The following is a 27,589-nucleotide window of genomic DNA, read 5'->3' on the forward strand; positions in this document are numbered from 1 at the left end:
GTGGTCTCCAGCCCGTTGTGCCCTCCTTCCAGGCCCCCGCCGCCCCCCCGGCTCATGGATGGCCAGCTGGTTTACACCGTCTCGCGCATCATGGACTCCCGACGCCGGGGTCGGGGATTTCAGTACCTGGTTGACTGGGAGGGCTACAGGCTAGAGGAACGTTCCTGGGTGCCCCGGTCGGCTATCATGGATAAGGGTATGCTCCGGGAATTCCACCGCCTGCACCCAGGTAAGCCTGGTGGGTCGCCGGGGGGCTCCTGTTGAGGGGGGGGTACTGTCATGGTCCCTGTGCCTCCCCGGCCAGCCCAGTGTGGCCACAAGTGTTTGTTGTTTTTCTCTCTCTCTCTCTCCTACCTGTCTGCCTGGGCGGAGCTCTGATTGGGCTCCCGCCCTTGGCCCACGCACCTGCAGCTGATCTCGAGTGAATTGCAGTTGATCTCTGGCTCTTCTTAAGGCTGGGGCTCTGAGCTATTCGTCGCTGGAATATTGAGTAACCCTCGTCAGTATTGCCTGGCTTCATTGTGAATCAGTTGTTCCCGTGCTTGCCGCCGACTTACCCTCGTCTATGTTTATAGGTTTATCTGGACCCGCCCGTTTTGACTCCTGGACCCTGTGAGTGTGTTGCCCGTGTGAGGAGTGTTTGGACAAGGAGCGGAGCAAGTGTGAAGAAGTGTGTTTCCCCCAGCCTATTGATCCCCGGGACCCTGGTGTTCCCCCTCCCCCCCCCCCCCCCTTCACGTGTACATAGCGCACCGGAGTGATTAATAAAGTATTGTTGAACCGTGCTACCTCAGTCTGCGCCTGAGTCCGTCCACCACCGTGACAATTTCAACATGATCTCTTTTTAATTGTGCTCATCAGATCAGAAGAGAGAGAAATGAGACACATGCATCACAGTATCAGTGTCCTTGAATTTCATGCAGCCTCTGAGGAAACAAAGCTTGAATCACCTTAGAGGGACTCTGATGACGTGCTTTGTAGTCTGTATGATAAAGCTGGCAGGTCAGATACAGTATCAATATGCACAATCACCAGATAAACAAAAATAAAGTCCAGGTTGCACAAAAACAAAATATCTCTGTAAATTTCTAAATTAGAGAAATACTCGAAGTGTTTTTGTTTCATTTATTTTGTGAAGACATGCCAGCAGTGATATGATCAAACCTATTGGTTTTATTTTAGTTGGTTTTAATACTCTGCTAGGAGCCACATGTCATTTGTCATGTATAGTGATGTGATATGCTAACTATATATAGTTTATATAATGACACTGATTACAGCTTAATGTTGTAGGACACTCAGAACTTGGTGGAGCTTGAAAGGCTGACACTGACACTGTGAAAGTCATGAGTGGGCTTACTGCAGTGGGCTGGCCCTGTTGTCCTGGTTTGACCTGTTCCTTTGCCTATGACCTTACAATATATATATTTTACACACAACTAAACTTTGCTTTGGTTAAATGTTCACTTTTGTTTTCCCAGATAGCTCAACCTGAAACACTGAAGTTTGAGGACCAGTTCCTAAATACCAAATTGCCTGATTGACATAAGGACAACAAATTATAATTCTTCTCACTGGAATATTGATTACATGCACATGTTTACAGCAGATGTGTGTAATTGTACCTGTCTGCGATATTTCAATTTTATTTTGAACCTTGTTTTTCCATTAGGGTTAGGGTAATTATATACATATATACATAATTATAAAAGGTGTTCCTGATGTTGCTGTCATTTGGAACCGCTACATCTATCACTACGGCCGTCTTCTTCTGTTTGTCCACCCCCATTTTGTCCGTCTGTATCTGGAAGTCCCACAGGATCTTAGCTCGGTCATTCTCCACCACCCTTGGGGGCGTCTCCCATTTTGACCTCAGGACTTCCAGGTTATACTCGGCACAGATGTTTCTGTACACTATGTCAGCCACTTGGTTATGGCGCTCCATGTATGCCCTGCCTGCTAGCATCTTGCACCCTGCTGTTATGTGCTGGATTGTCTCAGGGACATTTTTACACAGCCTGCACCTGGGGTCTTGCCTGGTGTGATAGACACCAGCCTCTATGGATCTTGTGCTCAGAGCTTGTTCCTGTGCTGCCATGATTAGTGCCTCTGTGCTGTCTTTCAGTCCAGGATTTCTGGATGTTTGGATGATTATTGAATATGTATGTATTCTCTTACAGTGCAGGACCTCCTGGTAGAGAACTCAAGCTTGAGGAACACAAACATATCACCTAACAGCGGGGTTAGACGAAGATTTTCATAGATACAACCTTTAGTAACTCTTCCTTCAGTGTGAAAACTGCAAAAATAAACAGTTTTACCTGGGGTTGGCTAGCCAGGTTACTTGACATAGATGTTTCAGTTCAAGTTTGCTTATATTTATTATGTTTACTTAAATTCATTAACTCATATTTGTCACTAACCAGTCTTGTGATATTCCAAAACTGAACCTTTAGAGTTCTGTAATGAAGAATTTCTACCTGTGTCAAAGTCCCCTGATGAAAAAGTTGAATATGTGGTAGAAAAAGAAACAGAGTAGAGACATTAAACATACGGGTTCTTCAGTGTCTGTTACACTGCTGCAATACCAATTCCCCCTTAGGAAGAAGTACAGTACTTAATTTACTGAATGATGGATTGATTATGCATGGCTGCCATTCACTGACCGTGTCTCTGGAAGCACAAAGATAAATGCAGGAGCAGTCTGTCTGCTCAGAACTCAGCCAAAACCCATTGAACATGACATTATCATTAAGCACACACCAATCCTAAATACATATGGACAGCATTCAAAAAGCTGTAGAAGGTGAAGTGTTCCGCCTGTCCAAAGTTTGGTGTTTATTTATTGTTTTGTTTGTTTTTGCCAGCTGATTATTTCAGACACTGTTGCATAAATGAATGGAAACACACTACAGTGTAGGTGTCCAAGATAATGAAGTATGACTGTTACCCTTTTATCAGTAACAACAACATTCTGTGGCACAGAAGGAATTAAACAGGAATTACAGTGTCGGGCCTTCAAAAACACTGATTAGTGGGATACAGGTATAGTGTTTTATATTTTCATTTGATTGGTGGCAACTGCATGATATGACTCAATTTAAGAGTAACAGCCGGAGATAATTATCAAAATAAATAATAATCACCAATAATAAAACGTAAAATGAATGCTTAAATAAACTTTTTTTAAACGTACCATCATATATATTTATATGATAACTAGAGTCGACTACATTTTACATTTAGTTAGCTTGTAACACTCAAGTTATTTTTTTATACAGTTTGTTACTGATCAGTGAGTAAATGGTAAATGGCCCGTTTCTACTTTAGCCCTCAAAGCACTTTATAAAACATGCCTCATCTACCTGTTCACACTCTTTCATGCAAGTGCTTTGTTCTAGCATTCAAACACTGATGGATGCTTTGGAGAACAACTCGGGGTTCAGTATCTTTCCCAAAGATACTTTAGCATGCAGACTGAGGCAACCAGGAATTGAACCCGCAGGTTCCATTTACCACCATCCAATCAGTAGATCTAATTATGGAACTGACCGTGCTAGCTCCTGAGCTACAGCCACCCACAGCCTGCTCTCATTTTGAGGGTGTCAACATCAACAAAATTTTGAGTGGAAATCTTGTTAATAAAACTTTATCAACATCCATCGATGTCACAGTTTAACATCCTCTGACTAGTGTGTACTTTTTGGATGCAACATTAATTTTACGATCAGACATATTTTGAGTCTAAATATAACCAAAGAAAAAATAAGACCAGTTTCCAGGTTAACAGTCTTGATTTAAAACAGTCCACCTGCTAATTATAACATGTTTCAAACAAACGTGATATTCATTATGATCATTTCATTCTTTGTTGTAGTGAAATAATTTGTAAAGGCTTTTGTGTTTTATTAACCATGGTTATTGTATTTCAATAATAAAGTCAAAACACGCAGTGGTTGTTTTTCAAAACACAAAATCATTTAATTTTTAACAGGACAAAAAAAATACAAATAAAATACAAATAAAATAAACACTCCGTGCTCAATAGATAAGAATAATAACATAACAATAAGCAGTCATTAACTAAAACGATAATTACGTCAAGCCATGGCACAGGGATCAGTGCTGGATCATTTCATAGAAGAATCAGTAAAGTCTCAGATAATCTCCGTCCTTCAAAGAGATGTGTAGGATTTCCTCATTATTTGCACATGCTAATTCTAAGAAGTGCAAAGTACAAACACTGTGGCCTGTGTGCTCTAACACGGTGGTGAACTGTGAAGACGTCATTGAACTTCCACTACACCTAAAGCCTTTTCTATTTGACTTGGATCCAGAAGTAAAGATGACAATAAAAATAGAAAAACTTTAATGAACATCAGTTTTTTTTATGCCAAACACTAAAATAATATTTTCTCCTCATAAATCAAAAGTCATCCACTGAATAAGATGAAGCGAAACTTCTGCAAAAAACAATAAAAGACATGAATGTCACAGAAACAGAAATGGAGTTCCTGTCTGTTGTAAACCATCCAGCGTCTGGTTTCTTAAAAATTATGAATAAATACCAATATCATAATATTTATGTGAATTTGCTATGCTCTCCTGAACTGAAGCTGTTGATTTACCAGTCAGTCTGCATCCAGCTTTGGAATGAGACTGTGGATACAAGGGGCAGGAACGAGCTTTCTCTGAAGCTGGACTCAGGCTCAGAGATGGTGTGAAAAGTTCAGTCTCTGTCATCGCTGTATCTGTTATCTGTCAGCTCAGACAGCTTCACAGTCAGTAACACAAACTGCTGCGCTTGAGGGATGAGTGCCTAGTATTTGACCTAAGATCAACAGTACTCTGAAATGGTAAACACGGTCAGTCACCATACTATAATTCTATCATAAGCTATTTATCCATCAGATGCATTCACCATCAACAGAAACCTCTGTGTTCTGATGGAAACATCTTTCTGAGGTATTTTGTAGAGGAGCAGGAATGAGTTAGTCCGATGTCAGTCAGAGAGAAATACTGTCATGACTGAGCTTCGTACAGGTTGTTCTTCTAGTTCTCAGCAGCCTTCATCACTTTGGTGGCTCATAGCATTGAAACAGCAGCATTTGTATCTGTGGCACTTTTAAAAAGGCTTAAAGATGTGGCACTGGGCTGCTTCACTGTTTTATTATTCTGACGTCATTTCCTTTACATGTTTGTCTTGCTCCAGCAGACCTTTTTGAAATTTTAGACTGAAATATTTGACGGTAATTATGAAATAATGTTATGAGTCTCTTGGCCAAGTCAGGGTTAAAAGGCAGCTTATGATACTTCCTGTCTCAATATCAGGACTACTGAATTTCATAGCATGACCGGTAATGAAAGAGCTAAATATTCTTACATTCATTTGGAAGCTCTGCCATCCAGAGTTATAACCATGTGTTTTAAAGGTGCAGTATGTAAAGTACCAGTCCTAAGCCCAAATAAAAGGGGAGGGTTGTGTCAGCAGTGGGATTCTGCCAAATCAAACATCAACAAGAATGAGATTTCTGTATTGGGTCAGTCAGAGCTTGGGTTAACAACTACAACCTCCGTTGTGTTGGCAAGCATGCTGTCCAAGGAAACTGTGTGCTGTTGCCCCAAACATAGGAGGAGAGGGAGAAAACCTTGGAGGCAGGGAGAAAGAAGACAAGGCAGGAGTGTGGAGGTGAGAGTAGGGACTTTAAATGTACTATGGGACTGGTAAAGAGGGGTAACTGGAGCAGATGTTAGTAGACAGAGTTTATGAGCAGATGTTGGGTAGACATGGGTTAGGGTATTCTGGTGGTGTGTGGGAAGGCAGAGCTAAGTACTAAATGGCAGTAACTGAAGAAAGAAGAATATTATCCAGAAGGAGCTGAGACAGGTTCTGGGTTTTAGGGACGAGTTACCAGATGACTGGGAAAGTAAAGCCAAAGTGGGATCTCATGGACAGAGGAAAGAAGACAAGGAGACCTCTCTTGTGGTGGAATGAGAAAGTATAGAAAGGTATTCCCAAAGAAAAGTGGAATAATCAGGGAAATGGAGAAAGCAGACAGGAGTGGCGGGATGCTAGGTATCCAGCAAAGAGCGAGGTTTTACAGCAAAATAAACTGGAAACAAAAAGGCTTATAGTTGTATGAGTATAGAGTTATATGTGATCCCGGACAGAGAAAAGGACATGATTGGCTAGGCAGAGAGAGGAAGCTGTAATGATGTGATGTGGGTTAAGACTAAGGATAGACAGCAGAGTACTAAAACGTGTTTCATCTTTGTAACACACTGTTGAGGAGTAAAAGGAATACTCTGAGGGACTAATGAATGAAGAACATGAGAGAGAATCAGGAAGTGATGATTTGAAAGGAGAAAGTGAGGGCAGCTACGAAGCAGAGTGGGAGGCAAATAGTCCGATGACACACCTGTGGAGGTATAAAAAGGTCCAGGAGAGACTGTAGTGGACTTTTGTTAATAGAGAAGTATACAGAAGGTCAGAAGGAAATGCAATAAGTCTTTTTATGGATCTAGAGAAAACATATGATAGGGTGCCTAGAAAGTAACTGTGGTACTACGTTAGGAAGTCAGGAGTGGCAGAGACATATGTGAGGGTGGTGCAGGACATGTATGAGGACAGTGAGACAACACTGAGGTGTGAGGTAAGAGTTGTGTTTTATTGTTTGGACAGTATCTGTTAAGAAGAGTTATTATAGACAGCAAGCTTCATTTAAATCATCTACAAAGATTTTACTGCAGTTATGATTCAGAGAGAAAATATGTTTTTGTCTAATTATTTTTTAATGGGATTGTACCAGTTTGTGATAAAACATGGTGAATGGTCACTTACATCATTTATTTGTCCACTTTTGATATTCTTGCCAAGAACATTTGTAAATAATGAGTTTAGGACAGTGTGAGGTGATTTTCATTGAACGAGTGACTGAGGGATAGATGCATACAATACTGCATACTGTATGTAACTGATCTGTATCAGACCTACATTAAACTGATATTCAAATATAAACCATTTTCTTATAATTGAGAGGATCATGTGACCCTAACATTGTTTCGGTAAATGTTTAATACATGATCCAGGGGTCATGATTCGTTTCCTTCGTTTTCTTTTTCTATGTCTGTCGGGTTTTTTTGGTGTCACTCTGTTTGACAGCCTGACAGCGTTCCAAGAGAGGAACTGGGATATTATATGAGGAAATTAGGAGTGGCAGAGCAGCAGGTGAGGGCTGTACAGGACATAAATGAGAACAGCAAGGCAGCGGTGAGGTGTGCATAGGAGTGACAGATGGGATCAAGGTGGGGGTGGAACTACGCCAGGGATCAGCTGTTGGTTGCAATGGTGATGGGCAGGTAAAGAGATGAGCTCAGGCAGGAGTCCTCCTGGCTATGACGTGTGTGGATAAAACTTTTATCTGCAGTGAGAGTGGGGGAGCAGGTGGAAGAAAGCCTCCAGAGGTGGAGGTATGCAATGAAGACAAGAGGAATAAAAGTTAATACAGCAACATTTATCTGACGTTCTCTGTCACAAATACTGTCTCTCGTGCCTCTCAAAGGGGATCAAACCATCAACCTTCCCATTGACAAACAAACCCGCTCTAGCTCCTAAGCCACACCCACCCTCATGATGATGTCATGTTTGGCATGTGCCACCATGTAAAAAGATGACAACAATGAGCACAAATTTGCTGTTGGCCAAACATGCATTTAGGCTAGCTGCTCAGTAGATATCTGCAGGTGAGTTTTAGCAGATGTTGGTAAGAGTTACTATTTTTCCGTCTCTATTGACCATCAATTTTAGATAATGCACCTTTAACAACTAATTAATACTAACTAATAACTAATCCGTTTGTATTTTGTATGTGTTATTCCCTACCGAATATAAACTGCGATATTTCATTTTTAAGCTAAAATTAAAAGTTCAGGTTTCCAGATGTCTCGGAGCTCGTGTTTTAGGATCCATCTCTGCACTACAGAACCTACAGGAGAATGTTTTTTCACGTCATAAAATTCCCAACAATAGTGACCTGCTGAAAATACAATGTACAGCATACTGAGTAAATTACAGATGACGATGTTACAATCATTATCTGAACACTAATGAGTGGACACTTGAGGTAAAAGATGAATTTAAAAACAAGGTTGACATCCAAATATGTCTCAGTGTAGTAATGGCATCAGAATGGTCATGGATCCTTTCAGCCACAGAAACAGTTCATACATGTAGAGTTTCCACAGGCTGAGAGACTCGGCCAGCGTGATCTGCACACGCCTTCTCCTGCTCTGAGCTTTAGTCCTCTTGTGCCTGTCAGACAAAGCAGAAGGAGGAAGAGGTTATGGCTTTGGCACAATCTGGGTCATAAAATCAAGATTTCTCTCAAAAGCCATTTCTCATGAGTTTCTAATGCTCACACAAAATCACAGACAATGGCATGAGCCACCATCTGTTTACCACACTGTGGGAATAGTGAGGACGTTCGCACTGTGATGCACAGAAGAATGAATCAATGTGCTCTGTACATGTTCAAAGTGTTAGAAAAATACATTTTAAAATGTTGTTGCCAAACATGGTAAAATATGTGTAAATAACTGATCCATAGCTTTATTATTATTGAGTATGCATTATACTTTGTGATTAAAGAACAAGGTCACTAACTTATCAGTTTGTCTAAATTGCATTTTTATCATTTTTTCTTGTACCTTAAAACCAAAATGTAAGATTAAAGTGACCCATGGAGCCAAAATAGCCACACAAACAGAATATGGTGCAATCAAAAGAAACCAAATTTATTTGTAAAGTTTTGTTGTTTTTTTGTTTTTTGGATGACAATGGTATGATGTTAATGAACACACAAATGAGAATTTACTTTCATCAGCAGCCCATGGAGCCCTTCACTTCAAGCCCAGGTTCTTATACCATTAGTCATGGATAAATTGGTATTGAATATTTGGATTCTTGACATTGTTCATCTAAATGGAACCAACCTGCAGCCCAACTGGACCTTTGGGTAGTTTCATAGATGTAGTTATCTTTAGCCACATTCACCAAAATCATACTTTTCCCTCACTATCCTCTGTTCATTTAAGCTGCACAAACCCAGTGAAATGTGCTGTCCACATTGGAGAGTCCATTTGGTTCTTGGGTGTCCTATTTCAATTTTTAAAAACTGATGCAATTAGAACAGGTGATACCACATTTTATCAAAAGGTTTTTTCAGTGCTCCAAAGAGCACAAAGAATATTTCATTCACCTCTATTACATGTATGAAATCTAAGTCTTGGTCAAACTGTCACTCAAAGTAACCTCCACATTTTTGCAGCATGCATACGGCAAACAAAACACCCTGGTTATTATATTTGATTCTTTTTCCACGTACCATAAAGCAAAAAGTTTGCAGTTTGAAAACAAGGTAACCTCTAAAGAGCCGTCGCTCATGTAAATTCTATGTTACCAGTGAAACATGTCAAAACTCACAGAACAGCCAAGACTTTGATCTGTTAACAGATTCTTATGTCATGTCTTATGTCACCTCTTTCTGAAAGTATATTTCTTACCTGGCTATGGCTCGTATGCAGCAGCGGGACATGTTGATGAAAGATGAGGATGAGGCCCTGGTCTGTAGCGTGGTCTCAATGCCTCGCAGTAGGTCATTGGTCTTCAGCAGCAACAGCATCTGCCGGGGAACTCTGTTCAACAAGTCGCTGATCTGGGGCAGGTACAGGCCTGCATTGGTCCTTATCTCAATATCCTGCCAAGTAAGACACACAACAGGAAAAGTAAAACTCAGGTTGCATGTATATGTGTAAGTCCATCAATGGCTGCTTATACCCATGCATCCATTGGCACAAGTGTGAGTGTGAAAAAGATAAAACACTTGAAGTGGACAGAACAAGGAGAAGGAATTGGCTGATCTTATCAAACTGTAATATTTTCATATAATCAGATGAAGCAGGCCCCCGGGTCAAAGTATTGTTACTGACTATTAATAATGGCTCGTGGCTACATACGACAGATGACACTGACAGTGTAGGCTGATCAGTTTCTTATTGTTCTGTCTAAAGCAATCGATGTGTCAATACAAATTGCTCTTCCACATGTCATCAGCCATGTTGGCCTTTCTATTTAATATCAAGTCATGAAGAACATTAACAAAACATCCCAGTTATAAAGTGACGTCAACATTTTAAATCTATTTTTGCAGTACACTATAAAAATATCTGTAATATGTTTAACACACGTTTAAGTAACAAGTTTTACTGACTTTTTCTGTTATTTTTAAATATGTGAAATATATGTATAAAATTACAAGAATACAAATGTACCTTTGTATAAAAATAACTTTTTACATTTGAATTATAGAAACTGTAAAGTGTATTCTTTCTACACACAAAAAACTGCAAAACAGTCACAAGTTTAAAACAATTTCACAAATATGTTTATTTAAAAGATTAAACTGTTAAATTCTGTTGTTATGCTGTAAATACATAGCTACAATTTGACTCACTTATTATAATATGACATGCAAAAGTGATGGGACAAAAGCTATGAATGTTTTTTATGAGTATAGAACATCTGGGAACCAAAAAGGCGCTGCTGAACTGGGCCCCGGTCCGGATAGGCCTGGGCCCCCTTGCCCTGGCGGGTTGCAGAGTATGGGGGTGCCTACTGGGGTCAGCGGGGGAGCTGGCCCCAGGGAGGGGTCACTTGCCCCTCCCTTCATTCCCTCCCCATCTCCAGCTGCCTCCCTCTTCCTGCTCCACCACAATCACCCACACATGCAGGGTCTCGGGGTAAAGGTGTGTCACCAGGGTGCAGGGGAGGCATCCCCCCCTCTGTCCCCTTCTGGCTGCCTGTGCCTCAATTTTATCCCACAACTTAGACATTCACATTACTCACACTCTCACAACAGATACATATAGGATCTTGGGGGTGGGCACGCTGCACGGCATCCAGAAGACCATCAGGATGTACAACCTCACCCCTGGCGTCGTTGCCCACCTCTCAATTTTAAATACACGTAGACATTGAGGGCTAGCAGGAGGGGCTATGCGCTTACCTGCTGCTCTCTGGCAGGTAGCTCCATGCCCTCCTGGGTTTTAAAGGCACCTTAGAACACACATACATCAACACTAAATATGAGCGGGCGGAGGGAGGTTTGGAGTCTTCACACACCCCCGTTCTCTGTTGCCTGTTGGGGCGGGGGGGCTAGGAGGAGGAGTTGGCCGTCCGATTGGGGTCTGGAATGTGGGGCCTCCCTGCTGCTGCGGAGTCGGGGCGGTCTGCTTCTCTCCACCCCAGGGAAAAGGGTAACACTACCTGGGTCTGGGTGCAGTTTCCCCCTCCAGGGGCAAGGGTACCTAGACCTGGGGTATAGAGTACGCTTGGGGAGTGTGATTGTGTGTACAGTGTCTATTTATGTCTGTCTCCAAGTTGGGTGAGTGCTGAGTAATTGCATATGAGAGCATGAGGGTGGGAATGGATGTTTGTATCTGTGTGTGCCTGTATGTCTGTGTCTATATGTCAGGTCAGGTATCAGACGCCATCTCTCTAGGGACATCTCAGGCCCTCCAAGGTATGGAGGCCTATCTCCCCCCACCACTTCCCCTGCCAGTGGCAGACACCCTCAGACATCGGTGCGTTGGTGGTTCTTTGTGTCCGGGGATGGGCGTCCAGGTACACACCGGCTCACTCCTTGGTGGCTGCTTGTCGGGGCCTGGAGCCTGGGGCTCGCTCGGGCCCCTTCGTGGGTGGGGTGCCCTCGGCCTCTTGGCCTGGGGCTCGGTCACTCTGGCACAGCTGGCTGCCGGCGGAGCTCACGGGCACGTCACTGCAACCCCCCCTGGCTTCTGCTCCGCGGCTGCTGAGTGACCCCTCATCTGGGACTCTCCTCAGCTCTTTCCAGGATAGTGGCGCGGCTGCCCCTCCGTTGGTCTTCCTTGGTTTCTTGTGTTCTGGGGGCCTCTGGATGTCTGGAGCCTGGATCTCCTCCATACCTGCTTCATGCCCTGGAGGACGGGGCTGTGGCCCCCCACACCCTCTAGCAGATCATTACATGAAGGAACCTTTTAAATACAAGCGCGCTCATCCTCACAGGTGTACACACGGGTGCTCACAGACACAAACTACACCCTTTTTGGCTCCTACCTCAAAGCACACTGTGCGCTGTAAATCTTACGTGCTGCATAATAATATTCAATATTTAGTATTTACTGTTATAGTCACATAGATCATCGCGATGATGTTGTTTATTATATTGCTCTCTTTTTTTGCTTGTTTTCTCTTTTTTCTTTCTCAACAGGTGATCCAGGTGATTGATATATGTATTTTTTGTCTGTTTGTTTTGTTGGTTTTTGTTTTTTGCCCTTTATCACCGTCCCTCTTCCCCGCTGTTTTTCTTTCCCTCTTTCTTTCTCTCTTTTCTTTCCCCCAGTCAAGTCTGTCCCGTGTGTAGCAAGTGAAAATAAAATAAAATAAACAATAAAAGCAAAGGTGAATCAAATAGACCATTACGGCAAGGCTGGGATGGTCCATTTGGTAAAGTAAATCCGTTGGGCATCTTTCTTTGCCTTTAGACAATAATTCTGATGGCAAAAGAACCAAACGGGACAGGCGAGGAAAAACAAAAAAAAAGGAAAAAGGTGTGGGGCAGGAACTCAGCTTTCACTTTATTTCTAAAGCACTTTAAAACAACATAACACCTGATCAAAGTGCTGTACAAAAAGGAAAATAACAAATAAGAGAACAAGGAGAACAAGTACATACAAAGGGTAAGAAGTTTAACACATATTACAACTCACACTGGGTTAAAAGCCAAGGAGAAAGGGTGTGTTTTTAAATGAGATTTAAAAACAGCAAGAGAAGCCTGACCTCCAGGAGCAGTCAAAAGCACCTGGTTAGCTACTCTAAGAGCACACGACGGCATATAAGGGACAGTGAGACAATTAAGAGACTTAAAAACAAGTAAAAGAATTTTAAAATGGATTCGAAACTTTACAGGAAGCCAGTGAAGGGACAGCGAGGGTAAAAACGGGGTTATGTGCTCTCGTTTACTTGTACCAGTTAAAATTCGTCCAGTAGTGTTTTGTACCAGCCGTAGATGTGAGAGGGAGGCCTGGCTAATTCCAATTAACCGAGAATCACAATAATCCAGACGAGAGGTGATAAATGCATGGATCAGAGTGTCTAGGTTAGCAGGGCTTAATTTTTGACATCCGCCTCAACTGAAATATGTTTGTCAAGTTTTAGGCTGGGATCCATTTTCACGCCAAATAAGAAAGGTCAAAGGCAGGGACACAGCTGGAGGCGCTGGATTTAAAAAGCATGACCTCAGTCCTTTTTTCAATAAATTAGGAACATTTAGCGCCATCTACCCCCTGATCTCACTGAGACAATCAAGGAGAGGCTGAACAGAACCACTATGCTTTAAAGGGCATAGAAAGCATCGAGATTAAAGCATAATCTCATAATCACAGGTTTAAAAAAATTAAAAGCACTTGATGTATATGGTATTAACACAAATTTACTAAAGGAACATATGGATTTGCTTGTACGTCCAACAACTCATGTTTTGAATATGTCATTCGAACATTCCATTGTTCCAACAGATTGGAAAATTGCTGCAGTTACACCAATTTTCAAAGCAGGTGTGAAGACTGACATGGCTAACTATCGCCCCATAAGCATACTCCCGGTTATATCTAAAATAGCTGAGAAGTGGGTGGTTAAACTCCTCACTGCTCACCTAGAAAACACCCAACCCTCATTGCATCCATTGCAGTTTGGGCCCATCACTCCACAGATACTGCCCTGTGTATGTTAGTGGAGAACTTGAAGAGCTTGCTGGACAAGAGTCCCTGTGTTGGAGCTGTATTTTTTGATCTGAAGAAGGCTTTCGACTAAACCATCAGATATTGTTGTCCAGATTGACTCAGTTTAATATCTCCAGTCAGGCTCTTCAGTGGTTTGCCTCATATCTCTCACACAGGAAACAGTGTGTGGTGTTGGACGGGGTTAAATCTCCATATTTAGACTGTGATACAGGGGTTCCTCAAGGATCCGTTCTTGGGCCCTTATTGTTCTCTCTTTTTATTAATAACTCTTGAGGAGTACTTGGTGAGGGCTAGTTCTTTTAGGTTCAGCAGTTAACAAGATGGTGTATCGGTCAGGATACAGGAAGGAGGACAAGAGGCTTCCACTTTGCTGGATTGTCACCACCAGCTGTTTTATTGCCACCTAGATGCTCAGTGTTGACAGCAGTCTGTAGTAACAAACAAGTTGCCATGAGTATATAAATATATACAGCAACAGCTTCACTAAGATAAACATAAAATATTAAATAAAATAAACCAACACATCCATCTGAATATATACATAACATAACATATATGATTCGAACTATGCCAATCTTACATCTCTTGCTCCAAACACAGAAAGGAATGTCATACATAGCCGAAACATCCACTCTAACTGTGAACAAAGGGACTTTGGCGCCATCGTGTGGCCGAATAAAATTACTACATAATGGCGGCAGCCAGCGGCACATGCCTCTAATCACGAGATGAAAAAAATGCGTTGCTACAACGCGGTGGAACGTAACTAAAGCTGCGGCAAACATCGGGATCGATTAAATAAACATATTTAAGGAAACTTACTTCCAGTCATGAACTTAACACTCGGAGCATCACCGTGAAGTATGGCAACCAGGAACACAGCTGACGTGATGAGGTAAAACAGAACTAACACGGAAAACCAATCTCCCCTTCTGGAGTAGCAGCGTGGTACCCCAAACTTCTGCCTACGTCATTTCCTACAACGCCACCCCATACAATATTGCAGAACATAGACCTAAAATCCCAGAGCCTTTTATACAATAACTTAACTGAAGTCTGTCCAAATATATTTGCTCAAATGTATGCGGATGATGCAGTTATATATACGCAAGCCAAAAGTGTCCAGCAGGTGGCAAAAGATCTTACAGCTGCTTTAGCATTAATGCATAGCTGGCTGGAGGACTCATGCCTAATGTTGAACACCTCAAAAACTGTCTGCATTTATTTTTCAAAACGCCCCTTAAACTTGAAGCAATCAAACATATTCCTGGATGGAGTAGAGCTTGAATTAGCTCCAGAATTTAAATATCTTGGAGTCATTCTAGACCCAACATTATTCTTCAAGAGTCACATAAATAAAGTGTCCCAGGTACTTAAATTTAACAATCGAAATTTTAATCATATACGTAATAATTTAAATATGAATGTTGCAAAAACTTATTTTTACTCAATGATCATCTCTCATATAGACTATTGTTTGATGTCCTGGTTACTTGCTTGTCCAACAACACTTAAAACTATTGAAAACATTTATAAAAGAAGTTTAAAACTACTTGACAAAAAACCGACTTCCCACCACCACTGTCATGTGTTAAAAAAAACAAATTATTGAACTTCAATAATTTAGTCAAACTTAAAAGAGTGTGCTTAATATATAAAGTCTTACACTCCTTTGCTCCACCACTAAAGGAGTTCATTAGGCGTAAAGAAAGCTTAGACAGGACCACTCGAGCTACAACCCGAGGAGACTTGTTTACACCCCACAGACGGACAGCATTTGGGCAGAACGTCCTCTCTGTCCAGGGTGGCCATCAGTGGAACAGTCTTCCCCAATCCATTAGAGAATGCTCGACATTCAACTTGTTTAAGGCACAGGTTAAATAAAAACTGGTTATGGACAAATCAAGTGTGTGATCATGTATAAGTTGTATAGTTTTAATGTTTTATTTGGGAATAGAATGGTGTGTATGTGTGAGTTTGGTGATGGAGTTTTTATTATGAATGAATTATATAATAATGTTTTATGGACAACAGATGGAAATTAGCCCTTGGCTATAATCTGGTATGTTTAAATGGTAAATGGCCTGCATTTGTATAGCGCTTTACACTACATTCAGTCATTCACCCATTCACACACTGGCAATGGCAAGCTACATTGTAGCCACAGCTGCCCTGGGGCGCACTGACAGAGGCGAGGCTACCGGACACTCTGACCACCACCAGTAGGCAAACAGGGGTTAGTATCTTTGCCCAAGGATATTTGGCATGCAGCCAGGAGGCAGCCTGGGATCGAACCACCGACCTTCTGATTAGTGGCTGACCTGCTCTGCCACCTGAGCTACAGCCACCCTTACATTCATGTAATTTTTTTTTTTACATGTATGTTCATTAACATGCACTGTCCTAAATAAAATAAATAAACTTTGCTGTCTCCATGTGTCCAAACATCTTTAGGTGTCTGCAGCACCAGGACAACTTGTGTTCAGTGTGACTCTAAGTTAGTGGTATCCTCAGTTTAATTGATGCACAGGAAGTAAGTGTGTAATTGTTTAGAAATTGTCATTGTAAAACAAAATTTCATAATTCTCTAATTTATGTCATACAACCACAGTGCTTTTACAGTCTATTTTATTTTTCTCTGTGGATCCTTGTGTGCAATTTTACCTTTCTATGTTCTGAGGAGCCTCTGAGTCTAAGAATTTCACTGCCGGTAGTAATGCAATTACAATAACATCGCCAGTGCCTCACTGCCGTGGTTGTGCCAGCTAGTGTCCTTCCTAGGCTCTGGGTCCATTAGCTGTCCCTTGGATCCTCCGGTCCTTTGGGCTCCTCTTCCCGGCTGTTCGTGTTGGCGGGGTGGGTCTGGGATGAACTGTTTAGCCTCTGTTGGATCTTGGAGGAGGACTTTTGGGCTCTGGTGGAGGACTTTCTGCATGTTTTCTAGTTTTACCAGCTGGTGTGCACTGAGGCTTGATCTTCACTGTGGGTCATGGCTGCTTGCGGTCTTGGGGTGTTTGATTGCTTTGAGTTTTTCTTGTTTGACTTTTTTGGATGGAACTTTTCATGTCTTAGATAGTAGATGGTCAAATCAAATCAAATCAAATCACTTTTATTGTCACGTCACATGTGCAGGTACACTGGTACAGTACATGCGAGTGAAATTCTTGTGTGCGAGCTTCACAAGCAACAGAGTTGTGCAAAAATACAATAACGTAAAACAAGCAGAATATAAGAATGGCTAAATCTGAAAGTAATAAATATATGTACAATATATAAGAGTATATGCATTACTGGTTATTGGTGGTGTGGGGATTGGACCTGTGCAAATACTCATAACAAAATAAAATAAAGAAAAGATTGTTTTACCCTGTTGTATCATCATCCCCCCAAAGTGACTGGTACTTCATGGTATTGTTATTTTTGTACGTGCTCTGGTTACACTCCGTGTTGATTATTGTAATTCTGTCTTTTCTTGGTTACTTCTCCATAGACGTCAGCTGGTCCAAAATGCAGCTGCTCGTGTAACTACCAGAACCGCTTCTGTAGAATATATTTCTCCTGTCCTTCAACAGCTTCACTGGTTGGCTGATTTTGAGACTTGGAGATAATATTGGACCTGCTTTTCACTCTCCCCTCCAGCTCCTCCATGTTTGTCAACCTGCCTGTGTATGCACTGTGCTTGAAACGTTGGGGGAATTATCGCTGTTTGTTCTTTACTTTAGTGGTGACAGATTTTGGATTTCTGCTGCAATATTCTAATGATAAGATCAGAATTTGGTTAAAAGGATAAAAACGTGCAAACGTTCATCCTGTCTTGTATCAACGGTTCAGGCTGGTTGTAGTGGTGCAATGGTGCGGAGGATATTGTATTGGCACACTTTGGGCCCTTTAGCACCATGAGAGCATTGTTTAAACACCATTGTATGACCATGTCCATCCATTTAGTACCAAAGTGTACTCATCTTTTGATGGCTGCTGCTATCAGAATTAGGTCACAATGTCACAAAGCTCAAATAATCTGAAACTGGCTTTTACAACAACTGAATCATTTCAAAGTAGATCAAAATCTCGGAGGAATGTTTTCACACCTTGTTGCCATGAGCGATTAAGGTAGCGCTAAAGGTAAAAGGAGGTCAATCCCAGTACTTTGAATGTATACCTGATAAAGTTTGCAGTGGAAAAGGAAGAGTAGATTCACACAAAAAGGCTTTTGGGTATTGCTTCAGTACAAACAGTAAATGACGGTACACAGAAAGAAGTAATGACAAAGGAATAAAGGGACGGAGGGATGATGTTTACCTCCATGGCAACTATTTGTTCTCTTTGATGTTGAAGATGGCTGCTTGAGTTGCTGCATCAGTGTCTTGCTCTACTCTACTTCAAAGGACTTTTCCTACTGCACATCAATGCAGCTAAATTACACCATTAGTCATGGAACAAAGTGATTCCAAAGCCTTAGTCATTTTGCAATCTTTAGATGGTAAGTATGTCAAGAGGTGAGCAGAGGTGAGTCTGTACAAGTGCTGGACAAAACACAAGTAAACTGAACAACTGCATAAATGCAGATTAATTGGATGCGTAATATAGAAATACCTATTCACGTCATCTGAAACTCTAAATAGATGCACAAATTATTGGTCAAGGTTAGTGCTGGGTATATTTTCAACTTGGATGCATTAACATTACAATCAGTGCTCTAAAATTACAAACGAGTGATGTTTTCAATCACAAAGAAAAATTTGGCACACGATGATGGAATAAAAAACATTTTATGTTTTCTGCGAGATTTAAAGGGTTGTGTTCATACACTCTTTTTTTTTTACAGCTCCAGTACAAATGATTCATAGTTATAGTTTTAACAGAAGATAAGAAGCACTTCACTTGACTTAGCAACAGAGCTGAAGGAAGTCCTTTTCAATAAATGAAAAACAAGGTGAGGGTTAGGAGTGGTAATGAGTGGATTTGGTGAAGCGTTGTTGTAAAAAGAGAAAGAATGTAGCAGGAGGGTCAGACTAATACAAAGTGCAGTTTTAACTGCATCCTTGGGACTGTTTTCAGAGTCAGTCTCCTAATAGCTACTTTATCTTTCTAAATAATAAATCTGCAATGTCAAATACATAAACAACTACATTATTAAGGACCATCAAACGCATCTCAGTGGTGCTCCCGTATCCAAACATCTTCAAATCAGAGGGGAGCAGGATTTACTACAAAGGCTTCAACTGCCCGAGAGCTGGTAGATTCTAGAAGGTAAAAAAAATACAATAAAATAAAATAAATCACCTTCCAGGAATAAAAGTGTGCGCTAAGGTAACACAGTGACATCACGCAGGCTGAGATGAGTGAACTGACAAAATATCAAACATCAGCATGGAGGACTGCTGTTCATCCAAACTACAGGATAGACTTTCATTAAACTGTATTGCTCCACAGCCTTATGTGTTCATTATTGTAACCACGATGACACAAAGCTTCTCCATTTTATTTTAACAGGATTACAACCATAAGGCTTGCCTTACAGCTGTAGGCTTGTAGCCAAACCTTTGTTGGTTGGACAGTTATTATATTTCATTAGTTACCATCAAAAATAACAACGGTATGCTTCTAAAGATGTTAGATCAGCTGTTGCTATTGCATCACTTACACCAGAACTAGAAAGTAGACCGAGTTTTTAATTAAAAAAAATAAAATATGGCACCAAATGGCTTTTTTTCCTTTGAAAAAATATTATTGTGAGAAGAATTTGATTTATCTAATTGGATCCATCAGTAGTAGTTCCTTGATCTTAATGGCTGATGTATGCCTGTGATACACTGTGGCAGTGATGGACAGTTTTCAAACTCACTTTGTTTCATGTAAGCTTTCCATACACCCGACTAGTTTCTGATTGTAACCAATGCTTTATTTCATACTACCAGCAGGAATGCCAAGACAAGGATCGCTGTGTCCACAGGGTGCTGAAGGAAAAAAGAAACTACATTTTTATACTTAACAGAAGAAACCACAGTAGAACCATCTCTTACCAAAAGCAGCTAGGGAGAGTACGACACCTGTACGATCTACAAAGTCAGAGCTAATTAAGTAAACATCCAGAGAAATCTTTGAGCACCAATGAACATTTGATAATTTAATGCAATTCTTCTAATACTAAAAATATTGTTATCCAGATTATAATGAGAGAAACACATCTGACAACTCTACAGTGCTGACTGTAAAGCTTTTACCTTTTTAAACTGCACTGGAAGCTAAATGTAATTACTTTTCAATGCACTTTGAAGGAAAATACCATTAACAGTGAAGAACTGTGCATTTGGATTTCTGGCAAGTTAGAAGCTCAGCAGTTAAACTTCTGAGATACAGAAATGATGTATGTGAGGTTCTGACTATGAACATATATAAACAGACAGATATGAGCAGGTGTTTAAACTGAATCTTATAAACCTTATTTTCATTTGCTACATAAATATTATTTACTTTTATGTGCTGTAATGTGTAATTTTTAATATCTTGAAAGGCAAATGTTTTACAGAGAGTATTTAATTAATATTATATATTAAATATTTTTATTATTTTATTTAATAAAGCCATTCATAAAAATCCAATGGTTTTTTTTTTCACTGTGTGAATAACAAACATTGGTGCCCAAAGCCCATTATATATTCTTCTCCAGACTAATTATATGTGCATGCTAATCTGATCAAAGTGTGTGTGTGTGTGCGTGTGTGTGTGTTAGCAGGATTTTCAGGGCTGTCAGTCCAGATAAACATAGATTTGACATGCACAGAGACAGACAGACACCATTCTGACACAGATAAACTGCTGTCTGTCTCCGTCTAATGCCCACAGGAAATGATGTGAGAAAACAACTGCAATGCAGCAAACAGCATCTGATTCATCTACATTATCTCCCACCTACACACACGCACACACACAATTTTATTCAATTCAGTTTATTAACGTAGTGCTAATTCACAGCAACAGACAGCCTCCTGTGAGCAATCACTTGGTGATAGCGGGGAAAAAAATCTCCCTTTCAACAGAAGAAACATCCGGCAGAGCCAGGCTCCGGGAGGGACAGTCATCACTGCGACTGGTTTGTGGGACGTGGGGAAAGAACAGAAAAGAAGACCACAGGGAGACGGCAGAAAACAGAAACCAGTGGTGTTCTGCCAGGACAAGCAAGGCAAGCAGTGCTTTACTTGTCAAATCTAAATTTAGACATAAATGAAGAAATACCAAAGTAAAGCGATCTCATACAGCACTGTCATAAAGTTCCTCAATTCCATTAAATGCAGAAAAGACCAGCAAGCAAATAAACCTCATGAGGAAATGCTACAGTGAGAAGAAAATTAACATTTCTGATATATTCCCACATATGAGGCCCATTGTCTAGAAGGAAAGCTTCATGTAATGAAAGCTGTCATACAACACTAATATGATTTATATATTTTTTTATTCCTGAATCAATCACTAGTCCAAAAACTGACTGAATGGGGTCAAATACAACCTGAATTTGTTTTGGTCAGCATCAAGTAATTACAACAGCAATAGCAATTATGTCACTCCTGGATTTGCTTAAACCACTTACTAAGTAACTGTTCAGTATACATCATTTCCTTTATTAACAGTAAGCACTTCACTAAAAGTGGTCCTATTATGTTTTCTGTCGTATATATGCTGCTACAATGGCAGTCCCGATCAAAAGTTTAAGACTTTTGGAAAAATGGCAAAAAAAATCGTATTATGCATGGTTGGATCTTAACAAGGTTCCAAGTAGAACTTCAACATGCAACAAGAAGAATTTTGAGCATGCAATTTATTGAAAACAACACTTAAACTGAAACAGGCTGTTTTACAGCTGATCAAAAGTTTTGGACCACATAATGCAAAATGCAAAAATGTGGATTCATTGTCATTTTCTGTCAGGTAGTCACACTGTCATGATGAGGCAAAAAACATTCCCTTTTTGAACGTGGCCGGGTTGTTGAACTGCATAAGCAGGGTCTCTCACAGCACGCCATCGCTGCTGAGGTGGGACGCAGTGAGACATTTGGAAATTCTTAAATGATCCTGAGGGTTATGGAAAAGACCCAAATTAAGGCCGTTACAGGTGCCGACTGCAGCCCCATAACCATCAGAGGACATCTGAGACTGAAGGGCTTCAAAAACTAAAAACGTCTTCAAAGGCCTCGTCTCCTTGAATGCCACAGAACTGACCGTTTGGACTTTGCAAGAGAGCACCAAACATGGGACACTGAAAGGTGGAAGAAAGTTTTATTCTCTGATGAGGATGGTCCTGATGGTTTCCAACATTACTGGCATGACAAGCAGATCCCGCCTGACATGTTTTCTACGCTCCACAGTGGAGGGGGCGCCATAATGGTCTGGGGTGCTTTTTCCTTCAGTGGAACAACGGAGCTTCAGGAGGTGCAGGGGCATCAAACGGCCACTGGCTGTGTCCAGATGTTGCAGAGAGCATCCCTCATGACTGAGAGCCCTCGTCTGTTTGGTTACGACTGGGTTTATCAACAGGACAACGCTACAGCACACAATGCTGCAGGACAAGGGACTTCTTCCAGGAAAATAACATCACTCTTTTGGACCATCCTGCGTGTTCCCGTGATCTAAATCCAACTGAGAACCTTTGGGGATGGATGGCAAGGGAAGTTTACAAACATGGACAACAGTTCCAGACAGTAGATGCCCTTCATGCGGCCGTCTTCACCACTTGTTCCCACTCACCTCATGGAAGCGCTTGCATCAAGCATGCCGCAATGAATTTTTGAAGTGATCAACAATAACGGTGGAGCTGCTCATTACTGAGTTCATGTTTGGAACTTTGATTTCTGTTTTCGGGGGGTTTATGGGATTTTTGGAGGTGTGGTCCTAAACCTTTGATTGGGACTGTATTAAACATGGCCAAAATCTCACCTAAGGTCGCCTGAGGTCAGTATGTAATGATCCCTGTGAGCCAAACATTCTGATAGTTTTTTCTACTCTTTTTTCTTGATAATATCAATGAAACCAGATATCCTAATGTGATTGTATCTAGCACAAAGCTCCACTCACGTATAGTTCAAAACCTTTCATTTATGAGGGGCACCCAATCAAAATAAAGCTGGCATACAAGAAGAGGACAGGAAGCTAAAATGACTTGTTTCAGACAGAGGATGAACTGAGGGACTGTTGTTTAAGATAAACAGGGATTATTTTTAGTCATCAATCATACAAAGCTATTCTAATAGTGCAATAAATTAGTAAAGTAGGTCCCTTGAAACATAACTAGCAAATGCAGAACAGCTGCAAGTACCATATTGAGTAGACTTACTGTAGTCTAATTTAATCTAATCTAATTCTTTGCTGAATCATTTTCTGTGAATCGCTCTAAACTCTCCTTTGTTCACTAAATAAGTTACTTCACATCTTTTTTTCTTTATTTACTTTTAAAAAAATCAAAACCAATCGTTAACAGGGTAGAGACATAAACCTACAACATAATACCACATCACAGCACCCAGTCCAAATAACAGGGTGCTGGGTGTTCTGAAGTGCTATGCTGATGCCTGCTTGGGGAATAACAATTAGTAGTAATTATAGGAGGTTGGGTAGCAGGCCTCACAGCTGTCAGCGGGACACAGAGAAGGTGACAGGGTTCTCATTTGCATCTGAAAGCTTCAATAAGGACATATTGTATTGAGAGTGGCGCAATAATAAGCCAAGCAAAAGGAAAAGGGAATTCATCTTGGGGGAGGTGGAATCTGTGCTGACGATTTTTCTTTCTCTCCAGTATATTAGAGAGTTAACCAGCTGATTCTATACCACAGACAGACACAAGAGAAGAATGTCAGACATGATTTAGCAAAACCAAGTGTCATTCTTACAGAGTACACAAGCAAATTGCTACTGTATGAAGTAAATTAAATTTACTGAACCAATATGTACTTATAAAAAAGGCACCTAATTCAAGAGATGAAACACAGTTTGTACATAAATGAGAATCAATTATATCTTAGGCACCTGTCACAAAAATACATGATTGGTTCCCATTTCATGAGCTGAATCTACAAAAAAAGCCAAATATGACTGAAAAGGTGTTCAATAACAAGCTGATACCCAAGAGCCAAAAACTTGCCATACCTCTGCATGGCGTGCAGTGTGTCTTTTAAAAGTCTGAGGAAACTATACAAGTGGACTACAGATATTTAGAAGCATATGAACTATGTCTGAAAGAAAGTCCAAAAATGCAGCAAAGACCTGACACAGGACCTGAGAGATGCATTTGACCCTTCAGTTGATCCATGTAATGTACACACTGATGCCTCAGCTGTCAAGAAGCTAATCTTAAGTAAGGGGAAACAGGGAGGAAAGGCTGGGGTACACCAAATTACACAAGACATGGACTAAAAACTAGGGGTGGGGGAAAAAAGCGATACTGCGTAGTATCGCGATATTTTGTTTGCTAATAATGTATCGATACAGGGACAGCAGACATCGATATTTTATTACAAAAACTTCCAGTCCACCAGACGGTGCGGTTGAGCTTTTTCTCTAGTGAGGTCAGCAGAGGTTAGGTCAGCACATGGGAAAGTTGACCAAACAAAGATGGAGGCAGAGAAAGAAATCAGGAAAGCGCCATCTGCGTTTAAATCAAACGTCTGGACGTATTTTGAACATTTTTAACAAGGATGGGACAAATGAGATGGATATGACACACGGGATTTGCAAGGTGTTTCGTATGAAAATAAAGTACTCTGGGAATACTACAAACATGAGGGCCCATCTTACACGACACCATCCAAAAATAGCATTAACCACGGACGGCAAAGCTAGCTCTAAATCAGCTCAACTGAAAAATCAACCAACGCTGGACACTCTTAGCTTAACAAAGCTATCTGCCAATTCAGAGCGAGCTAAGAAAATAACACAATCTACCACGTACTTCATCTGCAAAGGCCTGCGTCCTTACAACATTGTGGAAAACGACGGCTTTTCTTACATGCTCAAGAGGCTGGAACCCAGGTATGTGATACCATCGCGACGTTTTTTTGCGGGCACAGCCGTACCCAATCTCTACATAGACGTGAAGCGTAAAGTTGAGGAAAGTTTGAGCACAGCAGAAAGGGTTGCATTAACTGCCGCATGGACCTCACGGGCTGTGGATTCATATGTGACTATAACAGCTCATTATCTCACAGCGGACTGGCGACTGCTGTCTTACGTTCTCCAAACTCGAACATTACATGAAAGTCACACCGGGGCGAACATTGCCGATCTCCTGCAAAATGCAGCACAGGAATGGGGATTGCCGACAAAAATCTGGTGGTTGTCACCGACAATACTTCTAATATGACAATTGCCACTCAGCTAGCGGGATACCTGCATGTGAAGTGTTTCGCCCATAAGCTCAATCTGGCATCACAATGAGCCTTAAACCTGCCTGCAGTATCCAGGGTCTTGGGGAGAGTGCGGCGCATAACTGTGTTTTTCAGTAGAAGCACAGTGGCAAACCACGCTTTGAAGCAAAAACAGAAAATGTTACAGCTCCCGACTCACAAGCTCAAGACCGACGTCTGCACGAGATGGAACAGTGCTTATGACATGCTCCAGCGTTTCCTTGAACAACAACCTGCGATTTGTGCGGCGCTGCTGTCTCCCGAAGTCAGAAAGAGTAGCACAGATATCTTTACTCTAAATGAGACAGATATTGTGAACACTGAAGAAATTGTCCGGGCCTTGAAGTCAATGCAAGTCGCGACTACTGTGATGTCTGAGGAAAAGAATCCTACTCTGTCTCTCGCAGCACCGCTGCTAGCACAGCTGTTGCATGACACCCAAGACAACACTGGTGACACAGCGCTGGTCAGAAACATCAAGCAAAGTATCAGTCAAGAGCTTAAGAAGAGATATGTCAGCACAGGCGAGCAACAAACAGGACAGTTTACTTATTTTAATTTAAGACAAAATGTTTTATTTTATTTAAATTTAAAACTTTTATTTAATGTAAAATTATATTTTGTTTTAATTTACTTTCACATTCTTCAGTTGCTGAAGGGGCCGCATAGATTTTACAAATTGCTATAATTGTACCAGATGGTTGCATTCAGTTTAGTTGGACTAGACTGTAATACAAACCGTTCAGTTTGTCAGCAATAAAACTGACAGAAATGAGAGAAAGACTGAGTGTGAGACTTTGTTATTAGATAAAATTAATATTGATAAAGTTTACCTTTATGGACAGAATCTGCAGTAGAAAAAATGTGATAAATCGCAAAATATTATATTGCAATACTCAGAATATCGCAAATAATTTAAAAAAATTGCAATAATATCGTATCGTGAGTGAAGTATTGTCATAATATCGTATCGTGGGGTGTATGGTGATTCCCACCTCTATTAGCCACCACCTTAAGTAGTGGATGCCTGACTACGTCATGAGTCACAGGTGAGTTGATTGCTGATAGGTGTGTGGGCCAAATGTGGGAACCCACAATGAGTACCATCCTGGCGAAGAGGAGGGACAGGAAAGACAAGACAACCTCAGCAGGAGGCCTGTTAGCTGTGTCTTGTTTCCTGATGGGTAAAGGTACCTTCTATTAAGACTATTTTAGCCAGCAGTCATGAACTTATATGGAGTTACAATTTGTGCAGCTGGTGAGGAGTTTTAGTCTTTATTTCAGTAAATGTTTCTGAATTTACTGTCATTGATTAAATTTGTCAAATTCAGTGATTCCTTTGATGATCATAACTCTTGACCGTGGTGATCCTTATTGAGTGTTTTTGCAGTATGATGTCCATGATGAATGAACTTTGTTTACCTTCTCAATATATGTGCTTGTCTTGCTATTTCTGGATTTTTCTTGGCCAGGTGTTCACTGATATACAGACTGGTTCATTTTAGTTTTATTCCAGTTTAGTTTTAAGAAAATTCATTGTTATCAGGGGTTTCGTCACCTTTATTTCTTCGAGGCAGAGGGTTCAGTGTCTTCACTGGCTATTTGCTTTCTATGAAAATATCTAAGTTAGAATATTTTGTTGTTCCAGTGAATCTATATCAGCTTCACTAAGATCCCTGCCCTCCTCTGCAGCTACATTGCTAGCACAGACCTGGGTCTGTTCTCCGGGCTGCTTATAATAACGTCATTAATGCAGGAGTACTGGTCCAGATCTGCCACTTGCCACTACAAAGGGCCATCTTTTAGGTTTCTGTAGCTCTGTGATCTGAACCATTTTTGTCTAGTAGTGGTTTCTGTTGTTTGGTGATATCTACAGTTTAGATCCGATTTAGATTCAGATTTAGATCCAGAACTATGACTTTTTCGTTTCTTTTACTTCCTTTTCTAAGTCTGTGGCTTTTTTTGGTGGCATTCTGTTTGACAGCCTGACAAGAACAATGACGTGCACCAGGGAGACCAGTCTTTGTGTCAATCAACATATGAGAAGAGAGAAAGACATTGACAGGAGCTGTTAAGTGGCAAACTGAATGTTTACAACTCGCAGTACTTGCAGTACTCACAGGGCAAGAGGGAAGCAAAACCCCATGAACCGCTGTTAGCCAGGCCTGAATCGTGACCATTAAATGCTGCAGAGGTGTGTGTTTTAGCTGAGGACACCAGCCACCAGACCATGACGACCACGGTTTCCACGATAAGCTAAAGGCTGCAAAAGAACATACTCCAGCACAGGCAGTGAGGTCCCATGAAATAGGCTACAATCACCCACTAGTTTAACAGCAGTTCTCAAGAAAGCTGCAATC

The 27,589-nt window shown here is 41.0% G+C and overlaps 1 protein-coding gene across 2 annotated transcripts in view; it reads right to left on the reverse strand.

The window, feature by feature from the left end:
- Positions 1 to 3,995: 3,995 nt before the first annotated feature.
- Positions 3,996 to 27,589, reverse strand: part of adck1 (aarF domain containing kinase 1) — a 90,554-nt gene continuing 66,960 nt past the window's right edge. For both annotated transcript variants that reach the window (XM_063498006.1, XM_063498005.1), the window contains 2 exons: positions 9,562 to 9,755; positions 3,996 to 8,311 (listed from right to left, as the gene is read on the reverse strand). In XM_063498006.1, coding sequence (XP_063354076.1) covers positions 8,167 to 8,311; positions 9,562 to 9,755 — 339 coding nt within the window. In that variant the 3' untranslated portion in view covers positions 3,996 to 8,166. The remainder of the gene's footprint in view (positions 8,312 to 9,561; positions 9,756 to 27,589) is intronic.

The sequence above is a fragment of the Pelmatolapia mariae genome, linkage group LG16_19 (assembly GCF_036321145.2).
Source record: "Pelmatolapia mariae isolate MD_Pm_ZW linkage group LG16_19, Pm_UMD_F_2, whole genome shotgun sequence".
NCBI lineage: Eukaryota > Metazoa > Chordata > Actinopteri > Cichliformes > Cichlidae > Pelmatolapia > Pelmatolapia mariae.